General features: G+C 41.8%; 1 protein-coding gene across 1 annotated transcript in view; it reads right to left on the bottom strand.

The window, feature by feature from the left end:
• Positions 1 to 23,831, bottom strand: part of rftn1b (raftlin, lipid raft linker 1b) — a 93,477-nt gene that overhangs the window by 38,847 nt on the left and 30,799 nt on the right. The window contains exons 3-4 of the mRNA XM_080039099.1: positions 14,393 to 14,570; positions 4,667 to 4,775 (exon numbers count right to left, since the gene is read on the bottom strand). Coding sequence (XP_079895225.1) covers positions 4,667 to 4,775; positions 14,393 to 14,570 — 287 coding nt within the window. The remainder of the gene's footprint in view (positions 1 to 4,666; positions 4,776 to 14,392; positions 14,571 to 23,831) is intronic.

Here is a 23,831-nt window from a genome sequence, read left to right as displayed (position 1 = left end):
TGGAGTGTGTCCACCCTAAAACCCCAGCCAGGCCTGGTCCGCATCCCAAAACAAGCGCTCCTCATTTTTTCACTGTCTTATTGTCATCTGGCATTCAATGTCAATATTGGGATTTCTGCCACAGAGCAAAATTGAAATGTTAGCTGTCAGGGAATGTTAATGATGCCATTTTCCATTTGAGCCCCCATTCCCCTCCCACCCCTTCCACCAACCATTGCCAACCCCCCACTCAACCCCCCACACAAAGCCAAGGCGGCGCCTGTCTCTATCGCGAGTCGAGAGTGAGGGAAGAGAATAAAAATCAAATCAAATGTGCAGGTTTATTCACTATGAAATTAAATTGGAAAACAGTCACGTTTGTTTCCAGCCGTATTGTTTAATATCGGTGAACGTTCTCTGGCTGCTTCCACATCACATTCCTCATACCAATATGTTGAAATGGAATTGCCAAGATAAAAGGGAACAACTGTTGTAGCTAATGTAATGGTAATGCAGGCAGTCAGAGAAAGAGAGGGAGGAGAGAGAGAGAGAGAGAGAGAGAGAGAGAGAGAGAGAGAGAGAGAGAGAGAGAGATGAATAGCTCTGACTGTCTAATGTTGCTGCAGTTGATAGCCAAGTACATTCGAATAGCGGGCTGTAATGATCAAATTTATTTTTAGTACCATTATTATTTGATTAAATCTCTTGTTTGACAAAGTAGAACCATTCAGATTAGATTTTCTTCCCCCCCGAAACGTCTTGCCAACTGTCCAGCTTCATAACACGTAAACTCAAAATAAGTACCATTCGTCTTTTCAAAATAATTCAATGTGCATTAGTAAATCACAAGCAGTCCTGGAATCATTAGGTGATTGACTGATTACCTGACCAACAGAAAATGAATGGACAAGCATTTTGATAATTTGTCAATCTCTCAAGTCATTAAATGAGAAAGATTTGAAACATATGCTGGCTCCAGCCTCTTTAAATTGAGGTTTGGCTGCATTTCTCAGTTTGTATGTAAAATGAGTATTCAAAGAAAAAATATGTCTTCAATAACTATAATCTTGTGTAAATGGAATATGCGCCTGCAGCCATTCGTGCTGCAGTATGATGCTGTGGTTTGAGATAACTCCCAATGACAATCTCAACGTGAACGTGTTCAACAGTTAATGTGTATTGTGTTAAACACTTTAGTTTAGCATGCTAGCAAACTAACATGACAGACAGTATGGCTGGGGCTATTTGACGCATTAGCTTTGTAAGAAGTTGGTCAAACATTTTCACATGATGATTGGTAATCCCTTAAAATTAATTTTGCACCAAAGTTATGTTAAGTTGCAGACCGACCAACATTGCATTCCTTTATGGTGTTAGGATGGCACAATCACAATACGTGTAGATTTTTTTTTTCTGTAATGTAAATATCTTTGGTTTTAGGTATAAACCATATACAACTTCAATAAAACCTGGAAACAAATGACACAGAATACACGGTCTATCATGTCTACTGTCAGACAGTATGGAATAAAACAATGATAATAAACACAAAGCCACAAATGAAAGGAGAACAAAAGTGAAACACTGGATGTAGAAGTGACTGATTAATTATAAGAATAATTGTCAGTTACAGCCCTTCAAAATCCATACACACTATTGGCTATTATTATAAGTTATTCTCCTAAAGCTCTATAACATGCTTAATTCAAGAAAATTAGATTCATAAGGTCCAAAAGAAAAAACTTTGCGTCGCACATGACATGATGCCGAGCACAAACTCGATGGAAAATATTCTGGAAGCGGCTTTTCCTTATTCTGACACCAGAATACCAACAGCCTGCAGTGAACAAAAAAAAACCCATTTCAATTTTGACTGGAGACCACATTTCCTATTTCCTCCCCGTTAGTTATTAAAGTGGCACCAGGGGGAGGTGTCTGAAGGTCAAGATGAAACCCCCGCAGAGAGAGATTGAGAGAAAGGCGGAGCGAGGGAGCGGGGAGAGATGACAGAAAGAAAGAGAGGCAGAGGGATAACAACAGAGATTGAGAAGGTGGTGATGAGAATGGCGAGAAAATTAACGGTTTGGGATGAGAAGAGAGAAAAATAGAAAAGAAATAGAGGCCACCTTCCATTCCCCTATACTTCCCTGCTATTCAGTATGGTAGAAAAAATAAGTAAAAGTATATCCCACTTGTATGCCTACTACTGCACGCTAACTACATATTTTAAATGGTCAGCTATAGTATGTAGAATAGTTCTAAAGAAAGTGTATGCGATTTGGAATGCAGGGCCAATTTCAGAGAGGGACTGAAGGGAATGGACTTCTCCGCTCACTCCTCTACTCATCCATGTCCACTTGTTTTTTAATAGATTTCTAGCATGGCCTCCCCCCTCCCCCAGCCTGTAGCAGCTCACTAGATTAAAATGATATAACCAACAGTAATGAGGTCCTGCAGGACTGCGGTTGCATGACTAATCAAAGGGCAAAATGTACAGAGAAGTTCAGGAGCGAGGCTTCAGAGGCCCAAATAACGGTCGCTAATATACAGATTAGGTGGCAGGGGGGGGGGGGGGGGGGGGGGTGAGTTATGATTATGCAGCATTACCAGCTCACAGGAGAGCAGGGTTGGTTCATATACATCATCCAAAGTGCCATTTCAAAGCAGTGCATTCATAACTGTGACATACTAAAGCAACACAGCCAATTTATCATCAGATCAGGGGATTTCAGCTCTCTAGCTCCTGTCGGCTGTTTTCATCTCGTTTATAGAAAATACATAAATGTTCAGTGATTTGGTTTTGCTAATTTACAGTAGCCTTAAAGCCATTTGGGAAACACAGCTTTTAGGATATTGCATTCATACATTCAGGCACTGCAAAATTGGAACAATATGCTGTATTTTTGAAACATAAATGTCTCCCTCTGTGTGAACCTAGAAATAAATCCTTTCATCCAGGGATGTCTGCGAGACAGATTTACAAAACAACAGTTTGACGGAATATTAGAGGAATATTCATGGGTCATGGTGTTACATATAACAGCTGAATAAAAAGAAAACATGTTAAAATGACAGCAACCGTATAAAAAAGAACCAACTTAGGAAGGTTATTGAAGAATTCTGACTTTGTTCAACTTCATACTTCATATGACAGCTGCTGGTATTTTACTGATAGATTCTGCTTCTGAAATGAATACGCCTTTTTTTGCATGGAGTATTTCTACACTGCTGCATGGCTATTTGAACTTGAATCAAGGTTCTGAGCTCTTCAGGCTGTTCTTAGTATCATTGATGTGATGGAACCAAGTCAAAATGATATTCAGTTAAATCAGGTCAGGTTGACTCCTGCTGTATTGCAGAGTGTCTGTGTGTAAATATGTATCATACTCAAATTGATCTGAGTGGACCTGCTAGCAGCTTGCAGTGAATTTGAATTACAGCAGAAGAAAATTGTGTTATTTTGAGGTCAGATGAGATTGTGAAAGAGTGTGAACTGTAAAGTATAGGTAAAAAATAAATAGTCATGTATTGCAGAACAAGTTGACCGCTGCTGCTCATTAATTGGTGGTGCATCATCCTGTTTCCATTGTCGGTATTCTCTCTCTATGTGGGTCTGTTGGGTGGACCACATTTTGAATTGGGTCCATTTATTGCCTGGTCTGTATGGGCTGGGATGGACTGTTGTAAAGTTACCACTAGTTCATACCTGGCAGCTCCTTAAACACACACACTTCATCAGCACTATACCCCAGTAGTTTCTTTGTTATTTTTTTTTGAGTGGCAATTGTGTGAACAAAATAATTGTTTTGTCACTTCTCCAACATGGTGTACTTTGCTGGCAACTGCTGCACTCCAAGCGTTCTGTAACAGGCTGCTGTTGAAAGCCTGCAACCTTGCGAGCAGGTTGACTTGATTCAGTTGTAAACATACTAACATTGTGTTCACTGAACCTTCAGACAACGTGACACGCTGAACAAAGTCATTTGAGTTTTGGTGGCAGACTGACTTTATATTCTGGTATTGGGAAAGCTTGTTCTCATGCTTTTCTGTATATCTGCTTTAAACGTAAGAGTGTTTTTCATTATGCAGTTTCAAAATAAAGTCCAAATATCGAGTGAACCAAATACAATTTTGAGAATAAACTTGTGTGTTATTTAAAACACAAACGATGCATCTGTGCTATCATCACAAGGCAGACAATGGGCTACAACATACTGAAACAAAAGGTCTTCTAAGCTTGATTAATAACATATGGCTATGGCTATGTGCAGCGGGCTGTGAGATGAGAGGGCAGGGAGATTGTCTTGGAAGTACAACTACGTTTGAATATGTCAACATCTTTCCAGCTTCACTGCAATCTCGAGCTGTCAAGTTTAGTCTTGGCATTGTATTCCGTCTTTATTCACAAATGTTTTTCTCGAAATGCATGATGAAAAAAAAAGAAAAACACTTCCTCCTCCTAATTTGTTTTTTGGCCCTGATAGTCTTCCGTACATTTGGATCTCTGACTCAAGAGTTTGATTTTATGCATCGACTCGTCCACTTGAAATGAAAGCAATTTTCTCTGCATTTCTCCCTCCCTACCTCTCTCTTTCTCCCTTCCTTCCTTACCTGCTTCCTTCCTTCCACATGGGCACAAACATAAAAAAAAAAACCTTGATCTTGGCATTGGTTCAGCAGCCCCTACCTTCTTGACGTAGCCCTGGATGAGCTCTGCGGTGGGCACTTGCTCGGGCGACAGACACTCCTCCAGCTGTAGCTTGTACGGAGGGACGTCTGACTGGCTCCTTTCCACCCTGCAGGCATCACGGAGGGGGGAGAGAGGACAAAGAGGGTCAGCCTAACAGCCAGCAAGCCTTCTGGACACATTATCACAATACATGAGGAAACCCATGCTTTGAAACACATTCAGAGAGCAGTCTGAATGTATGAAAATTAGTTTTTGAATTGATTTGATTTAGTAATTTAGATTTTGTTGCTAAAAAAACAACAGTAACAAGGATACATTTAAAGGATATTAAGTAAAACACAGTCAAAGGAAACCCAGAAACCCCTCAAGGGGGTGGCATGTTGGGTTCCTTACAACTGATTAAAAAATACATAACATGAAGAGAATTAAAAAAAAATTTAGTATAGGAAAAAGGGCCAGAAGAAAGGAAGAATCAATAGAGGAGAGAAAAACAACCAAAAACGATCTTAACCATCAGTGTGCATTACATTTTTTTTTCAAAAAGATTGGATTCAGAATTCACACACACCCAGGCATCCTATCTGTAACCCTAAAACAACCCCCATCAACAAATTACACTGCATCAAGAAGCTTTGTTAATGTTATTGTTGCGCTGTGGAGAGCCGAGGGAAAATACAATAAAGCGCTTAAGTGAGACAAAGATCCACACGGATGAAAGAGAAACACATGGGGAGCCACGGAAAAGCAAGGGGGGATTCAATGCAAATCTCATCTCGGCCAGCGCCCCCCCCCCCCCCCCCCCCCCCAGCTGGGGCCGTATCAGTACTTTGAGCGGAGAGAATCTATTTATATGGGGTTGTATTTTCCTATTCTGTCCTCTGGAGGAAATCCCAGAGCTAGCCCCGAAGAGACTAATGCTCCAGCTTCCACACCCCCCCGCTTTTTATCCTGTTGACAAGGGGAGGAAGGCCGACACACGCACAATGTACGTGGTGGGTGTATACAGTAGGTGTGTGTTTGTGTGTGAGGGATGTGTGTGTGTGTGGGCTGTGTGTGTGTGTGTGTGTGTGACGGTTGTGTGTGTGCTCTGCGAGAGATCTGGGTTTTACACGGACACCTGATGTGTGAGAGGGGAAAAGATGCCTGCGTGCATTCTGCTGTGTGTATTAACGGCTGTGCTTGCAGCTTCCCAGTTCATGCAAAGGCTCCCTCTGTGAGTGCACTTACTGTACAGTATACATCTCCCTGCGTCCTTGTGTGTGTGTGTGTGTGTGTGTGTGTGTGTATGTTCCTAATGCTTATCATCACAGTGATTTTTCTGTCATGCCCCTGAGCAATTTAGCTATGATGGACAATTGGAAAATTGTAAGAAAATAATGAATTGCAAAAGAATAGTTTGGGGGTTAATTTGCTTATTTGCCGTTTTGTAACTAGCCAAGAAAAAGTTCAGAGCATCTCCATTTTATATTTTATATGGATTATGTATGGATTTGACAAGAAGGTATTAATGAGCTTCAGAGATGCTGTTTTGGGGATTTCTCATTTATTGAATTTTTTTTTAAAGATTTAAACAGACCTTGGCTATTCCTATTCCAAAGCTTTTCTATGTTGTCTTTTTTTCACATGGGTTTATGTTATTGACACAAAAAGAACAAATCAGTAGTATTACTAGTTAGTACTTCGCTTAACTTTAGGGGTTTGCAAGAGACAGATTTAAGAAAATAAATGGTTAAGAGCGGAGCTACAGTCAATAGCCAAAAACTCAGGATCCTAAACTTCCCATAATTCAACTCAACAGTCTCTCTCGCCCCTTCCTGCTTGGTAAACATCCAGTTTTAAAAACTTTAAGCCCCTCAGTTTGTCACACAGGACTTTCGATTAAAAACAAGTTGAGTTGAGATAATTTGATTCATTTTTTAAGACTTGACGAAACCCATTATACAACGGTTTTACCCCGGCTATGTTGTAATACCTGTGACCAGTAAATTGACTTTAATATCTCAGTGAACCTGTGAGCAAGATAAGCCTCTTCCTATTTTTCTTGATGAGCTGAACCTGCTTTACTTTTCTGCCAAGTCGAAAAAATATGGCTACATATACATTTGCATTTCATTTTACTGTCTGAATAAATGTCGATAACCTAAATCTTCACCAGATGGCTAGAGTGAAAACAATATTGTAATTTCTCACATGAACTTGACTCACACAGTTTTAACATCACTGCCATATCCATATAAACCAATGGACCTCGATTATGTCATCCATCAAAAAACAAATGCAAAACATCAACAGTCACCAAGCACACTTATACTGTCACAGACATCAGTCGCTATGCGTGTATAACTGTAGCAGCACACAGCAGAGCAGAAGCAGAAACGGGGCCGACTCACTCCTTAAGTATAAACTTCACACACTCTCTGTGAAACATTCATTACTCTCGTTTTTCTCTGCGTCACATCAATCAAAGGAACAATGGCAGGAGCCTGGTGGCACTGTCAAAAAATGTTGGATGTATCCCCTGTTGGTAGCTACACAAAGCGCAACAAACCAGCTTGGTTATGCTCCAGGCACATCATCAGAGAACAAAACAGAGAGAAAGACAGACAGACGGTAAATAGTTTTTTGTGTAGTTAAGTGCAAACAATGTGTTGTCTTTACTTTGTTACATTTTACATTAGTTTACCTGCACTATAGACCTTATGCAACACTGTACAGAGAGGTATGCACGTGCCCTTGTGTACTGCAAGTTAAAATGCAGTTGCAGACATGAAAGGAAAAGCTATTTTTACATAATGCTATGAATTCATTTTGAAACAAAATTAAAACTCCAGTTCATCATTGAGAATATATCAATAAAATAAAATGTTTTCAGCTCTCAAACTGGCACTTTAGCACTAGAGCTTGGTTAAATATTTTGCCTTCAAATCTTTCCACTGAGAACATGTCACTTCTTTTTAAAACGACGAATAACTCATTTTGGAATTAAACTGAATGAATGAAAGGAGACTTCTTGCAGGCAGAGCATCAGGGAGAGAGAGGAGAGAGAGAGAGAGAGAGAGAGAGAGAGAGAGAGAGAGAGAGAGAGAGAGAGAGAGAGAGAGAGGTGGGACCAACAACTCAAACAGTGTGCTCAGTCCTGGAGGGAGGCCTGGGGGATATAAATAGCAGCCGCATCACCTGCAGTCCATCTTCTCTGTGTGAAACGGTGACTTTTCATGCAGCGTGCAGCGCCGTCTGTCAACCTCCGAGGTCTCGTGTGGTTAGAGGGGTGTCAAATGCCTGCCTGCCTACCTGGAGCTGCTTCCCTCCTGCCTGAATGCACCTGCTCAACCCCTCCCCCCCCACACACACACACACACAGACACTCATACCTCTCCCTTCCCTTGTCTACCCACATATGGGTCACATGCTTTGTTTCACCATGGAACATCTTGTGTCGGACTAATCACTCCCACTGGAGCCGAACGTTCACATGGTAACTAATTGTGTATTACCTGTTAATGGCTCGCTTTGGGATTCCTTTCTTTTAGCTAGAGCAGTGGCTACATCATTTGTTATTGTGCGGTTTTTCCAATTATGCAGTGTTCACCGAGGTATGAAAGGGGATTGTGTGTGTTGACATATTATCGTTCTTAGTGGAAGTCAATCTGGAAAAAACAATGCTTATAGCCGATTTAGTTTTTGAAATCTTCTCAGAACAAACCTGCAAGTTCAACGTGATTTGATGAATACATTCACGTTCACAAATGGTCACCTCTCTTAATTATATGATTGGCACCATTTTTGATAATAAGCACACATTTTACAACATACTTGAATTGGGTTTCCAAAGCCATAGTCACTATCACAGCCCATATGAAACAGCCAAAGATGCAGAATTGGTACTTGAGAATAAGTCTTGAGTTAGACCGAGCATTTTGCAGAAATCTATACAAGAGTGTCAAATATTTCACTTAATGAATCCTCTGGAGACCCTGAATGTTGATACACAATTTCAATTTTCTTAGTGATCCATCCAAAACATGGTAAAAACTATGGGATAGAGCGACATCGCCTGCGTGGCTAAAACATACTCAACACGGCTTTGAAAAGTAAATGTTCAAATGTTGTGTCTTTTGTTCAACATTGTGAGACCTCCTGCAATGGATTTGCAATTTGCACTTCAAACGGAAATGATCACTTTACTCTAACCTGTTTCAGGACATTACTTGAAAGGAGTTCAATTGCACCTCATGTGTACAATAAAAGTGTTCATCATGCTACAGAAAGACAGTAAAAGCTGAATAATTATAAGGATTTTTACATCATAGTCAGTGGATGTTGTGTTCTTTTGGCATCGGTGACCGAGCCAACCACTGAGCCACCTTCATCACCCTCCGCTCATCTATTAGCGCCACGACACAGTCACGTAGCATCTGAACCCATGTTTAGCACTCTGTCACCCGGAGCTTTAATAACATAGCACACTTCTCCTAATGTCACATTTTCACACATTCCTGAACAATTTCAACCGAGCGAATCCCCTTTTATAATGGCTTTTTTGGCGTCCATATCTCTTTATCTCTTACACTCTCCGGCCTTCTCCTGCCTCTCAAGCCATCCCTCTCTTTCAGTCGCTGAGCACACGGCAGCTCCTCGCAATTACCCAATAATGATGAATAAATCCCATCAGACATTGCCTGCTGATCTGTAACCCTATTCCGTCGCAATCAAATTCAACACTGGGAAATCTGACAGTTGACATTTAAAATATTCAAACGGCCCAATCCATCCTGACTGCACTGCAGGTTTTTTTTTTCTTCTTCTTTGCCACAGCAGGTTGTAACATGGGGGGGGGGGGGGGGGGGTGTCCTCTGCCGGTGACAAATTGGAGTCTGGGGTTTCCAAAGTTATACCCCACTTAACCAGACATGTCAGCGAGTTGACAGTGTCTTAACATTTACAGATGACACGCCGCTGTATGTACACAACCTTTGTGTAGTTCCCTGACTGTGCACGGATTCCTGCAGCATCACCGCCTCCCGTGTAAAGTGCCTTGTTGGCTGAGCCTTCTTCACACCAAGGCTAGTGCTGCAGAGACCTGAGTGAGTCCACAGACATACTGTGCATGCTAAAACAAATATGCCTAATACAGCTGCTGTATGCCAGTCAGATCCTCCGTATTGACTTTCGCTTTGTTTTCAAAGGGTCGCAAAGAGCTCAACGTTTTGGAGCGACGGATGAATGGCTGCACACTGTCATGCTTTTAATCCCATTCACTATATCCCACCCCACACACACATACACACACATTTTCCACCAAGCCGACCTTGTCTGCTTCTTCTTTGATTCCTGTGTCTAACATTGAAACGGAACTGGTGAAGAGAACGCTACATTTCTTTTTTTGGTATTTCTCTTACTTCTTTCTCTTCCTTCATTTTTCATCCCTGGAGGAGATGATTCCCCTGGGGGTCTGGTGCTGATGTGAGCAGCTGTCTCCACGGTGACAGACACTGGAGATAAAGCCCGGGCCCTGCTTTCAGGCCTATAGGCCATCAAAGGATGGTGGACTCCTCTGCCCTTTTCACTCAATATCTCTTTCTTTCTCCGATATTTTTTGATCCCATTCAGCCCTCCGTCTGTCTTCCCATCTCGACTTCTACACACTCCTGCTGTGAATTCCTTTTTCTTCCATTATGATGTGGGTTCTTTTTTTTCAGTCCAAGGCAAAGACATTTTTTTTTTGTTGCTGTGGCCTTTTCATACAAAATCGATATTTCTGTTGTCCAGTTTCGCTGAGGCGAAGAGCTAAGAAGTGTTTGTAGGAATGTGTGGGCATGCTGAAAGTAAAGCCCTGAGGTGTTCTACACAACGGCATGGGAGGCAATTACTAATGGACACAATCTGCAGGGAAGGGAGGACAGATAAGGTGCCCTGCTTTTCAACTACGTGACCTTCTAAAAAGTGGCTGGATCACCCCACGATAACTGTGTTAGAGTCACCTTTACAAAATAGTTGCAAAGCGATAGGAGTCATTTCTCTTAAGGTTTCCAAAAGTAAAAGTCAGGTAGATTTCTCTTCATAGACAATTGTGCATGTGACAGTTTTAAAGGCTTGAACTTTCCCGATTGAATTAAACATAAATGATGAAAAACGGAGTGAGAAAATATCAGGCTCTTTAATTAAAGGTTAAAGGTACAAGGCTGTGTTCATCAAAAAAAACATAATCGAAAACAAACTACGACTCCCAAGTGTGGCAGTGAGGAATATCCAATAACTGAGCTTAACAATCTGGTTTTGAGGACCCACTGATGCTGCACTGAAGCTAAAGATTACACTGAATAAGACATATAGCAGTTGCGTTTAGCTTTCAGGTTTGGGCTCGATTTTAGATGAAATCAGCAAGATAAACTTTACCAATAATATGGATGCAAGTGTGATGAACAAGGATAAGAGTAAAGCTCATCGTCAACAAGATTCAAACGTATCTTTGATTGTTTTGGTCCCACTTTAGTTTCTAACTGCAGCTGAGGTAGTTGACAGCAAGCGGTGCATATCGTTAACACCTCACACTGCAGCAACTCTGACAACATTTACATTCTATAAAGATAAAACAGACTGTCTGACAAACCCAAATTAACTTGTCATGTTTGCTGTGATGAATCATTTTACGCTGTGGAGGTTGTTTTTCGTACGAAAGGAATAGTAAAAAACAACAACAACCGTTAATTGTTTTTCTTTTGAAGGGAGGAAAACAAGCTCTTATATCTCCAACAAACACCGGGCATGGATGAGGGGAAAAGGAAAGAGCAATGCTAGACATTTGGCATTAACTTTAAACTATTATTTCCTCTAGGCACACAATTTATGCAAACTCTCCAGTCACCTACGAATGTTCAATCATCATCCGCATATATTTGCACCAACCAATTAATTGCTTTCTTTCTAATGTATTACTTTTTGAATACATAATTTAAACTGCACTTATCCATTGTCATGTTTTGTTCATTTCTTACTTTGCTTGTACACTATAGTTTACATATCCTTCATTGAACCCTTTACATTTTCCTTCAAATCTTAGCTCTTGCATGTCATATCATCTTAAATTAATCGTTTCAACAATATTCCCTCCGGTCATCCTCCGCCTCCCTTCTCAGTCACATCCCTGATCTATTATTCATTTATTTTTCTGACGCCACCAACAACAACAGCAGCAAAATGCCTCCACATTAAATCTCTCTTCAGTATTTATGTTACATGTTTTGTGTCGTCTCTGTTACGTGATCAGTCTGTGGTTGCATTAGAAATGGCAGGGAAACAGCATCTCCGATTATTACACTCTTTACGCTAGGTTGCATGAAATATCGGGTATTGGTTTTTCCGATGTTATTGCACTGTCGATGTGGGTGAGCGGCGCTTTAGCTAAATGACTGAGATGTCAATGTAGATTAGTGCCAGCGGTGTTGCATTGATGCTCAGCAGTGGAGAAATTACAGAAGTGGTTTGTCTGCGCTCACACAATGGGTTTGAGGCTGTGAGGGATCTGTGCTGGATTCTGCTCAGTGTGTAAGGAGATTTATCCTGTACAATGTAACACACTTAGCCGCACGCACACACACACACACACACACACACACACACACACACACACACCAACAACAAAGACAAATGTAACTGCCTCAACAATTTGTATGTGAAGCTCAAAACACATTCCATAGAAGTAGTGAAAGGTTCAAGTACTGCATATCTAATCTCTTAAGAAAGAAAGAGGCAAGACATTGTCACACACACACACACACACACACACACACACACACACACACACACACACACACACACACACACACACACACACACACACACACACACACACACACACACACACACACACACACACACACACACACACACACACACACACACACACACACACACACACACACACTACAGCCAGGGAGCAGTGTTTTGGTAAACAGGGTCTGGATTCATTGGACTTCAGACAGTCCAGCCACTGGGGCTTCAGCTGCTAGACTCCGCCTGTCTACAAGTCACTGCTGCCAGGAAACAAAAAAACAACGTCTCCTCATAGCTTCTGTCTCTTTGATTGTCATGTTTTTTTACTTGACCTGCCTTTACAGTGCGTGGTCCAGAATAAGCAGATTTTGTGAACCCCCTGGGCAGTCGGACCCCCTTTCAAAACAAAAGGATGAATTCTCCCAAAGGGCTCCAGTGGTTTTTCTGCGTAAGTCCAAATAAAGTGATGTTTATGGAGGATTGTGACCACCAGACACAAAGCAGCCTCCACTGTCCATCAAAACCCCTCCTACATGCCCTTCAACCACCCTTGGAGTGGTTCCCTGGCGTCCTGCCCTGACCCAAACATACACACCCACAGTTACCAGGAAAGAGGGCCTCCGGTACAGGCCTGGAGGGCAGATGTAAGGGGTGCGGGGTGGGGGGTGGGTTGTGACTTTGGGCCATGCAGCCGGTTTTGGCTGGAGCATTGAAAAGGGTTTTGGAGATAGAGGATTGAGATTATTGCTGACACAAGTCCAAATAAAGCTGCCCACATGACGACTTGCCGAGCCACAAAACAGATGCTGTGAGGCTCTGGTGGAGATACTGAAGTGAACACTGAGAGGTTGTGCGACTGATATGACATGCAACATGAACCTCTACGGTTTTGCTTAAGGCAAGACTATGCTCAAGCACTGGTTAAATTTGAGATTTAACCTGTTAGTTTCTTTCAAATACTCTGAACCAAACATCTCAGCTTCTAAAGAACTTATATCAACAACACTTTCCATAATCCTTCTTGGCACAATATTCGGAAGGATATTACAGAAGGATTTGTTCATATGTTGTTCATTTTCAGAGTTATGATACATGTTGTCCTTAAGAACATGTCTAAGACACATTTTTTTGGAAGCTATTGTGGAAAATCTCTCTGCTCGCATTCATCCCACATTACTAACATAAAAAATAATGTGCAAAACATAAAACAGTAGGGTTTAAAACTGCATGATCATTATATAAACCCTAATGTCACTTATTAACTAGCCAGCAGACGGTTTTGTATCATTCAACACATGAAGACAGACAGAGCACAATCTAATTCCCATCAAGTCTTTCTCTGCATAATGAAACCAATTTAGGTTCATTAGTGATCTCTCCACATATTTTCTTCTGTGACTTGAATGGCTTAATTATTGGGTCTTATTCTCAGGGGTGTTACTCTGTTGTGCTAGGTCCCTGAAAAAATGATATCCTGAGGGCCAGCCCCCTGCTCATTGAATACATTTACATTAATGGGGGCACTGTTCCTTTATTCCAGAAAACCTTTCACCCCACGGATGATAGTGATCTTAATAACTTCCCATCTCTTTGTAAACTTGTGGCTTTCAAAATGTATTTTTCCCCTCTAGTATTTTGCAGTAATTTCTCTAAAAGACAGGGACAATTAGCCTTAAGTACCAGTATACACAATTATGCTTAATATTCCTTGAGCTGACAACGTAATTATACCGTTTGCACACTCAATATTTTACAAGAAATCTGGAAAATGCCCATTAAATTGTCTGCAGAGAAGTAGATGTACGAGTTTCCTTTAACTTTGGATGGGTGGGAACTAATGCTTTAACCTTGTTTTCCTAATGTAAATGTAACCTCCAGGTCAGATACTTATTACAACAACAACAACAACATATTACAGTAGTGAATCTCTCTGTAGCATGCAGCTCTTACCCATCATTGATTCTGACCAGTATGGATCGGTAGAGCTGGTGCTGTGGGCTGTTGGACTCTGGACCACAGGGGTGGATGAAGGGGTGAATGGCTGCCAGTACGTAACCCTGCTGGTACAGCTCCTGCAGCTGGCCTGGCAGCTCCCGCACAGAGGACAGACGCAGCGTGGACGTCCCACCTGACAGACACAGAGCAGGGAAAAGAATACGTGAGACATAAACGATTTGTATGTGGACTCTGGCTGAAAAAAAAGGTTTATTTTTTCCACACATCCTTCCAAAGCAATGTGTTACAAAAGAAGAATTTTCTTAGGATGAAGACACGGTTGCATTTAAAATAAAAGTTGTTCCAGCACTTTCAAATAAAATTGAGTATTAAATGGACGTTTTTACTGTCATGATGTCATGAAGCGCTGTCTGCTTTTCTTCGCAGTGAGACTCACAACATCCCTTTAACACCTGGCTTTCCATGGACACTTCCACACACACACACACACACACACACACACACACACACACACACACACACACACACACACACACACACACACACACACACACACACACACACACACACACACACACACACACACACACACACACACACACACACACACACACACACACACACACTTATACATAACACCTGCATAAGAGCCACAGCAACATGTTTTTCCCTTATTGCACCTGAAATTTGACATTTGCAGTGGATAATGAATATAAGTGACGACGGTTTACCACAGATTCAGCCGTCGCAGTCTTCATGCATATCAGTGAGTAGAACAGCAAGAAATATCAATGGCATACATGAGGTGATCTATTTCTATCACACCAATGACGTAAACAGATCAGCAGTAAGCCTCTTTTACATTCTGTCCATTTAATGAATGTATGAGGTCTTTATTATACAGTATACTGTACAGCTAGAACTGCCTGACTTTTACCCATTCGTACAGTACAAAACATACGAAGAAACACCAAGCTGGCAGACAGACAAGAAAAAGAAAATTGCATTCCAAAAAAAGAAAAAAGAAAAAAAAGCATGTGAAGATTTGCAATTCAGATACCGACACTGATTCCAGAGTCATTCCCAGTTTGTTTTGCCAATTAGCATCACGCCTATGGCTCCATCCCCTTCAATCTGGGAGATAATAAGAGTGGATCAAAATCCAATCAAGGCTGATTGCTTAGGCTCCGTATCCAAGCAGCTCTCTGTATATCTGTGACACTGGCTTTGATTCCGTCTCAGCGCCACCTTAACTGTCCCAGTAGAGTGGACAGGGGCCTGACGTTAATGAGCGACAATCAGCTGTTTAAAATAGAAACTTAGGGACAATGTTAATAAGGAAAGCTCTTCCTCAGCATTCTTTTCCAATCTAGTATATAGCCCCAACCAACCCCCCCCCCCCCCACCCCCCTTCTCTTCCCCCAAGGGATAAAAACCTGCAGCTGACAGCCGCTGGTGACGGTCTGGTTCATGGAGCAACCAGCTGTGTTACAACAAATATATACACACACACACACACACACACACACACACACACACACACACACAGCTTCTGTCAGGCAACATCGGCCAATCAGGACGTATGGTAATGAGTCCGGGAATGGGAAGAGCGGTTCAGGTTCAGGAATTGGAGCAATTACGTTATAAAATGGAACACTTGATGGGAGGAAGAAATGACAGAGGTCAAAACAAAGAGAGAGAGAGAGAGAGAGAGAGAGAGAGAGAGAGAGAGAGAGAGAGAGAGAGAGAGAGAGAGAGAGAGAGAGAGGGAGAAAGAGAGAGAGAGAGAAAGAGAGAGAGAGAGAGAGAGAGAGAAAGAGAGAGACTGGCGAACGCATGGCGGCTGGGATCTCAGCAACACAACACAACACTGTACAAGGCGACATACCGCAGGCCAAACAGCTGGGGCATGTCGGAGAACACCAAGAAAACAGATCTGGATGCAACACTAAAGACCAGGGAGGGAGGGAGAGGAGGGAGGGAGAGGAGGTCTGGTAGTATGTACGAGCTGTCACAAGACATGGGAAATGCTGCTTCGCCTAATTAGAGTCAATGAGAATACACAGGACCAAAAAAGGGGTCGAAACCATGGGAAAAAGTCTAAGCACAGGAGTTAAGAGGGAGGTCGAGCAAAGGGCGAGAGAGGGTGGAGCAGACTGTAGAGAAGATGCTAGTCAGGGGTTTTGACTGTGTTTTGACTCAGGTAGAGTTGGCCACGTTAACAAGATGCATAATGAAGTCCTTGACAAAGCTATTTTCAGGGTGCATTTAAAATCAGATTACCCTGTATATAAAAACACCCAAACGGTAGACATAACGTTGTGTATGTTATGTGTGTTATGTGCGTTTTTGATTGCTTCTCCATGTGCCTCAAAAATCTGCAAAACCTGAATGTAATTGGTCAGTACTCGAAAATTCCAGCCCTCCAATGAAAATGTTTGAGTTGTATAAAATGGTTTGTTTTTAACGCCATACGTAACCATTGAAGTTGTCGTTTTTTTCCCCCACGATCCAACACGAGTGCATCAGGGTCAGAATGAAGGTCAGTCGTTCATCCTCCCTTTTAAACTCCTGACACCACGCTACCACACACGCTCTCACACATACTGTGAGCTGTTAGTTCTGCCTATAACATCTGTGTCATTTATCACATTCGGCCGTTTTGCGAAAACAAACACAAAGCCCCTTCGCTGGCAACCTCCTGTGACTCTGCGATAGTAATTCACAGGCAAGAGTCTGATTTATTGACCTGCACATACTACTGTCTATTGAATGTTCTACAGCTCTTTACATTAAACACATACAGTGCCATTTGCTCCACTTATAGTATACTGTGCCTTCATATTTCATACACTATTCAGAAGCAGGAGCCATCACAGCGCTTAATTGCACATGTAATTACAGTAGGCCTGTGTTGTATGATTGTTGATGTGAAAATGACAAATATGAAGTTGTAATTGTTGTCTTTATCATTTAGAGGGGACATATAATTATACACTTGTCAGGCTTACAGAGTCAGCATTAGACAGAAAATATCACTTTTATCTTTAACTCCAGCTCCAGTACACTGCAAATACACCATGATTGACTTATGGTGGATTTTCACATAGGGTTTCTGTGTGATTGGAACTTGGGACTGGGTGTAAAGCATATTCGAGAGGTGGCGTAATTGCATATAAGGACAATGCAAATATATACGAAAGTGGACGCGAACAGATGCAAATTGGGCCAAGGCTGCACAAACTGAGGCACAGATGCAGCAGCGATGGGTTTTTGAAAATGTTTCAGTTTGAGCAAAAGTCTTTTGACTAAACTAAAGCTGTATGACTCATTCATGAACATAGAGGGATTAGAAGAAACGGAGAGGTGTCTCCTGGCAAGTTTGGAGGATCAGAGGCTGAGCTGTCACACAATCGCAGCACAGGCACACTCTGCGCACACACACACGCACACACGCGCACACACACACACACACACACACACACACACACACACACACACACACACACACACACACACACACACACACACACACACACACACACACACACACACACACACACACACACACACACACACACACACACACACACACACACACACACACACACACACACACACACACACACACACACACACACACACACACACACACACACACACCTTTGATGTGTTTATTGCCGTCTGTACCGTTGCTACATAGGCGGCTTGTTTGGAGTAAACACAGAAAGCGGTCCCATTTTGTTGAAGTAAAGAGAGGTGCAAAGTATGAGTTGCATCTAATAAAAAGAGTTGATGCTGTTGGACTGCAAATGCCTTTGAGCTGTGTGATAAAAGGAAACATCAGGTAGCAGCTATAATTTGATTTGTGCCCCTTCAATATCCGTAATTGATCCAGGAATGAGATTATTATAATCCATTTGCATTGAATATGTCACTCCACATCTTTACACCTTGACAAACTGCATCCTCTGGCAGACACATTTAACCCAAGGCGAGAAACTGCAGGCAAAACATAGTCTGTTAAAGCACCTGTCAAGTTTGAGATGTTATTTTGCTTCCATGACATATTTTGTTTCCAACACTGCTATAAATAAAAATTCCAAACATTTTCTATTTTACCTATACAACCAACTTTAACAGCTATTATCACTATTAGTTTATTTCCAATACTCTTGACCAACTCAAATTTGCATACATATTCCAACAATTCTGAAAAAAATCCTAAGAGAGAAAATGATTCATTTGTGAATCACACAATGTTGAGAACGTTTCATGATGATATCTAAGTTCAAAATGTTACCCTAGTCAACTGCAGTGTCTCGTCTTAAACTCTCATGTGACATTATATGACTTGTTGTTTTATAACATGCCGATTGTTACACAAAAATGTGATGGTCTTTCAGCATGCTGCACCACATCATCAAGACTGCAACAACAGGAAAGGGGGATTTCTGAAAGAAGCCCGCCAGCACCAATCAGGAGGAGGCAGCTCCTGTGAAGTAGCTAGAGAGCTGATTCAGTTTGGATCCCGACTAGCTTCCTCGCGGGCACAAATCCAGAGGTTCATTGTGAAACCACGACAGAAGCAAAAAGAGGAAGAAGAGGAGAGGAGAGGAGAAGGGGGGTGAATCATATGATGTCCCCTCTGGGCAAGTGACTGCTTCGGTTTAAAAATATACTCCCCCAAATTTCTCAATCACACTCTGTCCTACTGCGCACACAATGCAGGAGCGTTAGAAGTTAAAAGGCGTGGAGGATATTAACACAAAGAAATAGGCCGCCATCGCAAACGGGTGAAATGTATTCGTCTCCCCCCCCCCCCCCTCCTCTTGCCGACTGCCTTTGGAAATGGAATTAATCCTTCTGTGATCTGTGATTTAGATTTTCTCTCCTTTCCTTCCCCTGTATTCGTTTCGGTGCGACTGTGAACCCCCCCCCACCCCACCCCAAAGGAACACTATTGCCTGTGTGTGCGCGTGATTCACCAGGCGGTACATATTAAGTGGAAAATGAAAGCGTCTTTGCTTGCTCTCTGATCCCCCCCTCGGTTTGAGATGAGTAAATAAGAAATGGTTTCAATTAGGCGAGCGGGAACACAGCCGCCGGCGACTTCTTAAGTTGGGCTTTAATCGCTGTGTGAGCCGCTAATAATCTCATCCAGAGGCCTTCAAACACACAGGCGCTACATTTATTTATCAGACCAAAGTTTTTTATTTATCACGCTGTCCCCAGAGCAAAGCGTGGCACAGTGCTAAATCTCATGCTGTTCTGTGAGGATGTTTTACTATGGTTACTGTGTCCCCGAAAGAATCCTGTTATCCAAGGAGAATGCTTTTGTTTGTGTGGTTGAGAGGCAAATTAGCGGCAGTATATCTGCTGTATGCATGTGTCAGTGTTGATGTTTTATATATTTAAGGACTACAGGGGAGTCTGTAGCAGGTCAAGACAGGCTGATACATGGTAAACTTTCTCATGGAAAACTTGGCAGCCAATTACTTCATCTTGTCTTCATGTTTACCCTGGAAGGAGATTTTTTTCGCACCTATCAACAGAGGAGTGGAGGCCGTAACTCACAGGAACAAATCGCTATGTGACAAATAATGAGAGAAAAAAAAGAGGCCAGAAGGCTGACAACCAACAAATTAGTTTTTCTGGAAAATTGTGTTAGAGCAGAGCTGTCAAGACACAGACACTGCGACTAAACACAGTATGTATGAATGTATGAATTTATGAAGGGATTGATTGCAGTGTCTTCAGGGGAATGGAATGGATGCACATTCAGAGGCTCAATGTTTATGTTGGGTGACATGTTGGATGATGTCAGAATGATATATCAAAGCATTGCACTATAGTGATCACATAGACATTATAGATGTGGCTAAACCTGTGGTTCCAGCACAACAAATGTAAAGAATGCTGTACGAAAATGCTGATTTCTGTGGCAATGGGGCTTTGCGTGGATGACTTATCAATAGTACAGAGACTTTGTTGTCCTCTTGATTCGCTGTTGATGCAGTTCTAGATGTTTACTGTCTTTTTCTACTTCTAACAAATCCATACTATGTTTTTTTTTTAATAAAATCTACATTCAATTTGGGGTTTTTAGCTAATTCTTGGCCTTGGAAACAGAAAAAAAAAGATCTCTCCACAAGGCCCTTTCTGTAGATAGTTTCAAAAGCTTTTTGATCATATCTTGTGATCTTTGTCAGAACATGGAGATGTTCACGGTCAAGAGCGGACTTTGAAAATCAGCTTTTAATCCAACACGGATGACAAGTCCTTGAAATGCTCAGAGAAAAAAATGGAAATTTGACATTTTACGATTCCATAAAAAGAGAGAAAAACTACTTCAGCCGAGGTAGACACTGAAATATGATATAAAGCTGCAGATCAGCTATTTGATGGAACGTGTGTGTTAAGATGGGTTTCTTAACAACGTAGAAATTGAACCATTTGATTATTCAATTGCAAACATGTCAAAAAGATTGTCATTGGTATAGGTTAACATCAAACAATAAAACAAAGGAGAGAGTAGAAGAGGATGGCAAAGAGGAATAGGGCATTAATAATAAAGGAAGTAAGAATTAATAGTCTTGATTTACTGTAAGAGTTCAGTAGTGAGAGACAGGTTGTTGTGTGATCAAAGAGAGTCAGAAGGAAGAAGGGTGTGCGTGCGTGCATGTGTGTGTGTGTGTGTGTGTGTGTGTGTGTGTGTGTGTGTATGTGTGTGTTTGTGTGTGCGTGTGTGTGTGTGTGTGTTTGTGTGTGCGTGTGTGTGCGTGTGTGAAACAAGCTTCGCCTGCCTCTGCATTTCAGTTCAGAGGGAAGATGTAAACAAGCAGTTTGAATATGCATACATCAGAGAGTTCAACCAAGGAGCAGAGTAAATAATAATAAACTAACGTTCAATTTATTTCCTCCCGATGCCAACCTTCCACACACGTCCACACACATATTGAGCTGACTCATCACTTGCAGCTGTCCTCATTTCATGGGTCTCATATCTGGACAAAATCCACATTTGATTTGATGAGAAAAGTGAAAGAAAGAAGAAGTGTTATAGAAAATGGGGCGTGACATTTCGGAATAACTATAATAAAAAAATAATTTGACAGCTAAGCAATAACTGACACAAACACATGGATAACTCACATGGATCAAAGTTTTGAGCGAGGCAAAATCTGTGTTTGCCATATGGCCACTCATAGAGTTCTCACCCACACATACAGTAGTCTTTATCGTTGCCTCGATGATGGATGGGATATGCACCGCACCACACACACACACACACACACACACACACACACACACACACACACACACACACACACACACACACACACACACACACACACACACACACACACACACACACACACACACATACACACACACACACACACACACACACACACAACAGCACCTTAAAACATCCCTATCACCGCAAGATCTGAAATGCTGTAGCCGTTCTCCCTCACACACAAGGACATTCAGTGCATGGTGGCTACACTGAGGTTTGGCTTTTACTTTTTTCACTTGCTATTGTGGAAAGATCCTGAATTTGAATGTTTTCAGAATCTGGCCAGTGTTCTCTTTTAAAAACATCTCCTAGGAAAAGCTATCTTTTGAGTGACAATTCACCAACAATATGAAATACTACCAAACCTAGCTGTATGATATTTAAAACACAGCACTTAGTACTATGAGACATGGTTTAAATTAACAGCTACCAGGAGTTATCATGGCAACAGTTGTTGTATGCATCCCGAATATCCCTGATATCTGAGCAATCCGATTGGCGCTATCCTCCATGGTTGCAGTCACAGTTGGGTAGCTATAGCTGGTTAAGATGCATGATGTAAATACCAAGCCCCAACCTCAGCGATTTTTTACGAGCATCCAATAAGGAAGTGAACACAACTGTAGTAACCCGGAAGTGCCACTGGGGGCTGGATGCAGAAGACAGCCATTTCTCATTGACTCCAATGTTAAACATGCCGTTTTCACAGTATTATTAAACCTATTTCAGGCTTGGATTAAAAAAACATTCTAGTCTGTATGTTTAGGTCATATCTCCATAACAACACTGAGGGGGTGAATTTTTTTGGACCACGCTAGTTTTTATTCTTTTGGAAGTTAAAATGTATTGGCGCGATCTCTTGAGTGACAGCTCTCCGCCCGTTGTCCCTCACTTTGCCTCGGAGGTATACGTCAGCTATCTCCCTCCCCCCGACGTGAGGCGGAGTAAAAATCTCACAAAATGGCGACGCGCGCAAACCAGGATTATTGGATGCCGTGTGAATAACTGAGGTCAGCCCGGATGCTACATCCATATTATTTACTATCTATGGTAAATACAGGCAAGATAAAGGCTTTTGATACTGTAGGCTGCCAAGTTGAATCCCTCCAAAGGATTTTAAAATATATTAGAAACATTTGTCCATGTTTTCAGTTTGCCTTTGAGCAGGGCAAGTGTAGCGTATGTGTCTAAAGGGCAGCATCCGTTAAGACGCCGCCACCACCACATATGCTAATGCTAAGGTAACTTTGAGATAATTCTTACTTTCCATGAATAATAAAAAGAGAAAAGATCACACTACTTTGAATGGAAATCCTGACTCTGACACTTGCCCACTTCCCCTTCTCAAAACCATCTGCCATGTAAGCACCTCTGGGCTGCAGCCTGCCGCATTTCCATCACTCAACACGTTTAAAAATAAATGAGTAAATATGAAATTAATAAGCTGAGAGATTGGAGCGCCGAGGCTCTGCACACACACACACACACACACACACACACACACACACACACACACACACACACACACACACACACACACACACACACACACACACACACACACACACACACACACACACACACACACACACACACACACACACACACACACACACACACACACACACACACACACACACACACACACACACACACACACACACACACACACACACACACCATGCTCTGCCTCTGGGAGAAATGTTTCGACCGCATTTGCATAGGGGAAGAAAATAGACCGGCATATATTATCCAACCCACCTCAACTGATTTCTGATCATGCTGCTCTCTCCGTCTCATCGCTCATTGGGTGATATCGCCTCATCATGATAAGAGAACTGTTTGTTTCTGCTAATAGTAATGGCTCAATTAGCGGCTGACAAGTTCATGCTGGTGCACACGGCATCTTAGAGGACACATTGTTTTTATATTCTTTCAGATTTAGAAGAAGTTGATGAAAACGGGTTTATTTCTGGTACGATACAACATGACTTCAAGAAGCTGTCTTGCACTGACTATTATATTATATTATATATGCAATTTTCCGATTATGTACATATACTTTACTTAAAAGCAACTTTGATCAATATTTCTGTATTATCAATGGATCACAGGCCATGCTGATATATG

Source organism: Ammodytes marinus (assembly GCF_949987685.1).
Source record: "Ammodytes marinus genome assembly, chromosome: 13".
Classification (NCBI taxonomy): domain Eukaryota; kingdom Metazoa; phylum Chordata; class Actinopteri; order Uranoscopiformes; family Ammodytidae; genus Ammodytes; species Ammodytes marinus.
The sequence above is the reverse complement of the archived record's forward strand: the minus strand, read 5'-3'. Positions and strand labels throughout refer to the sequence as shown.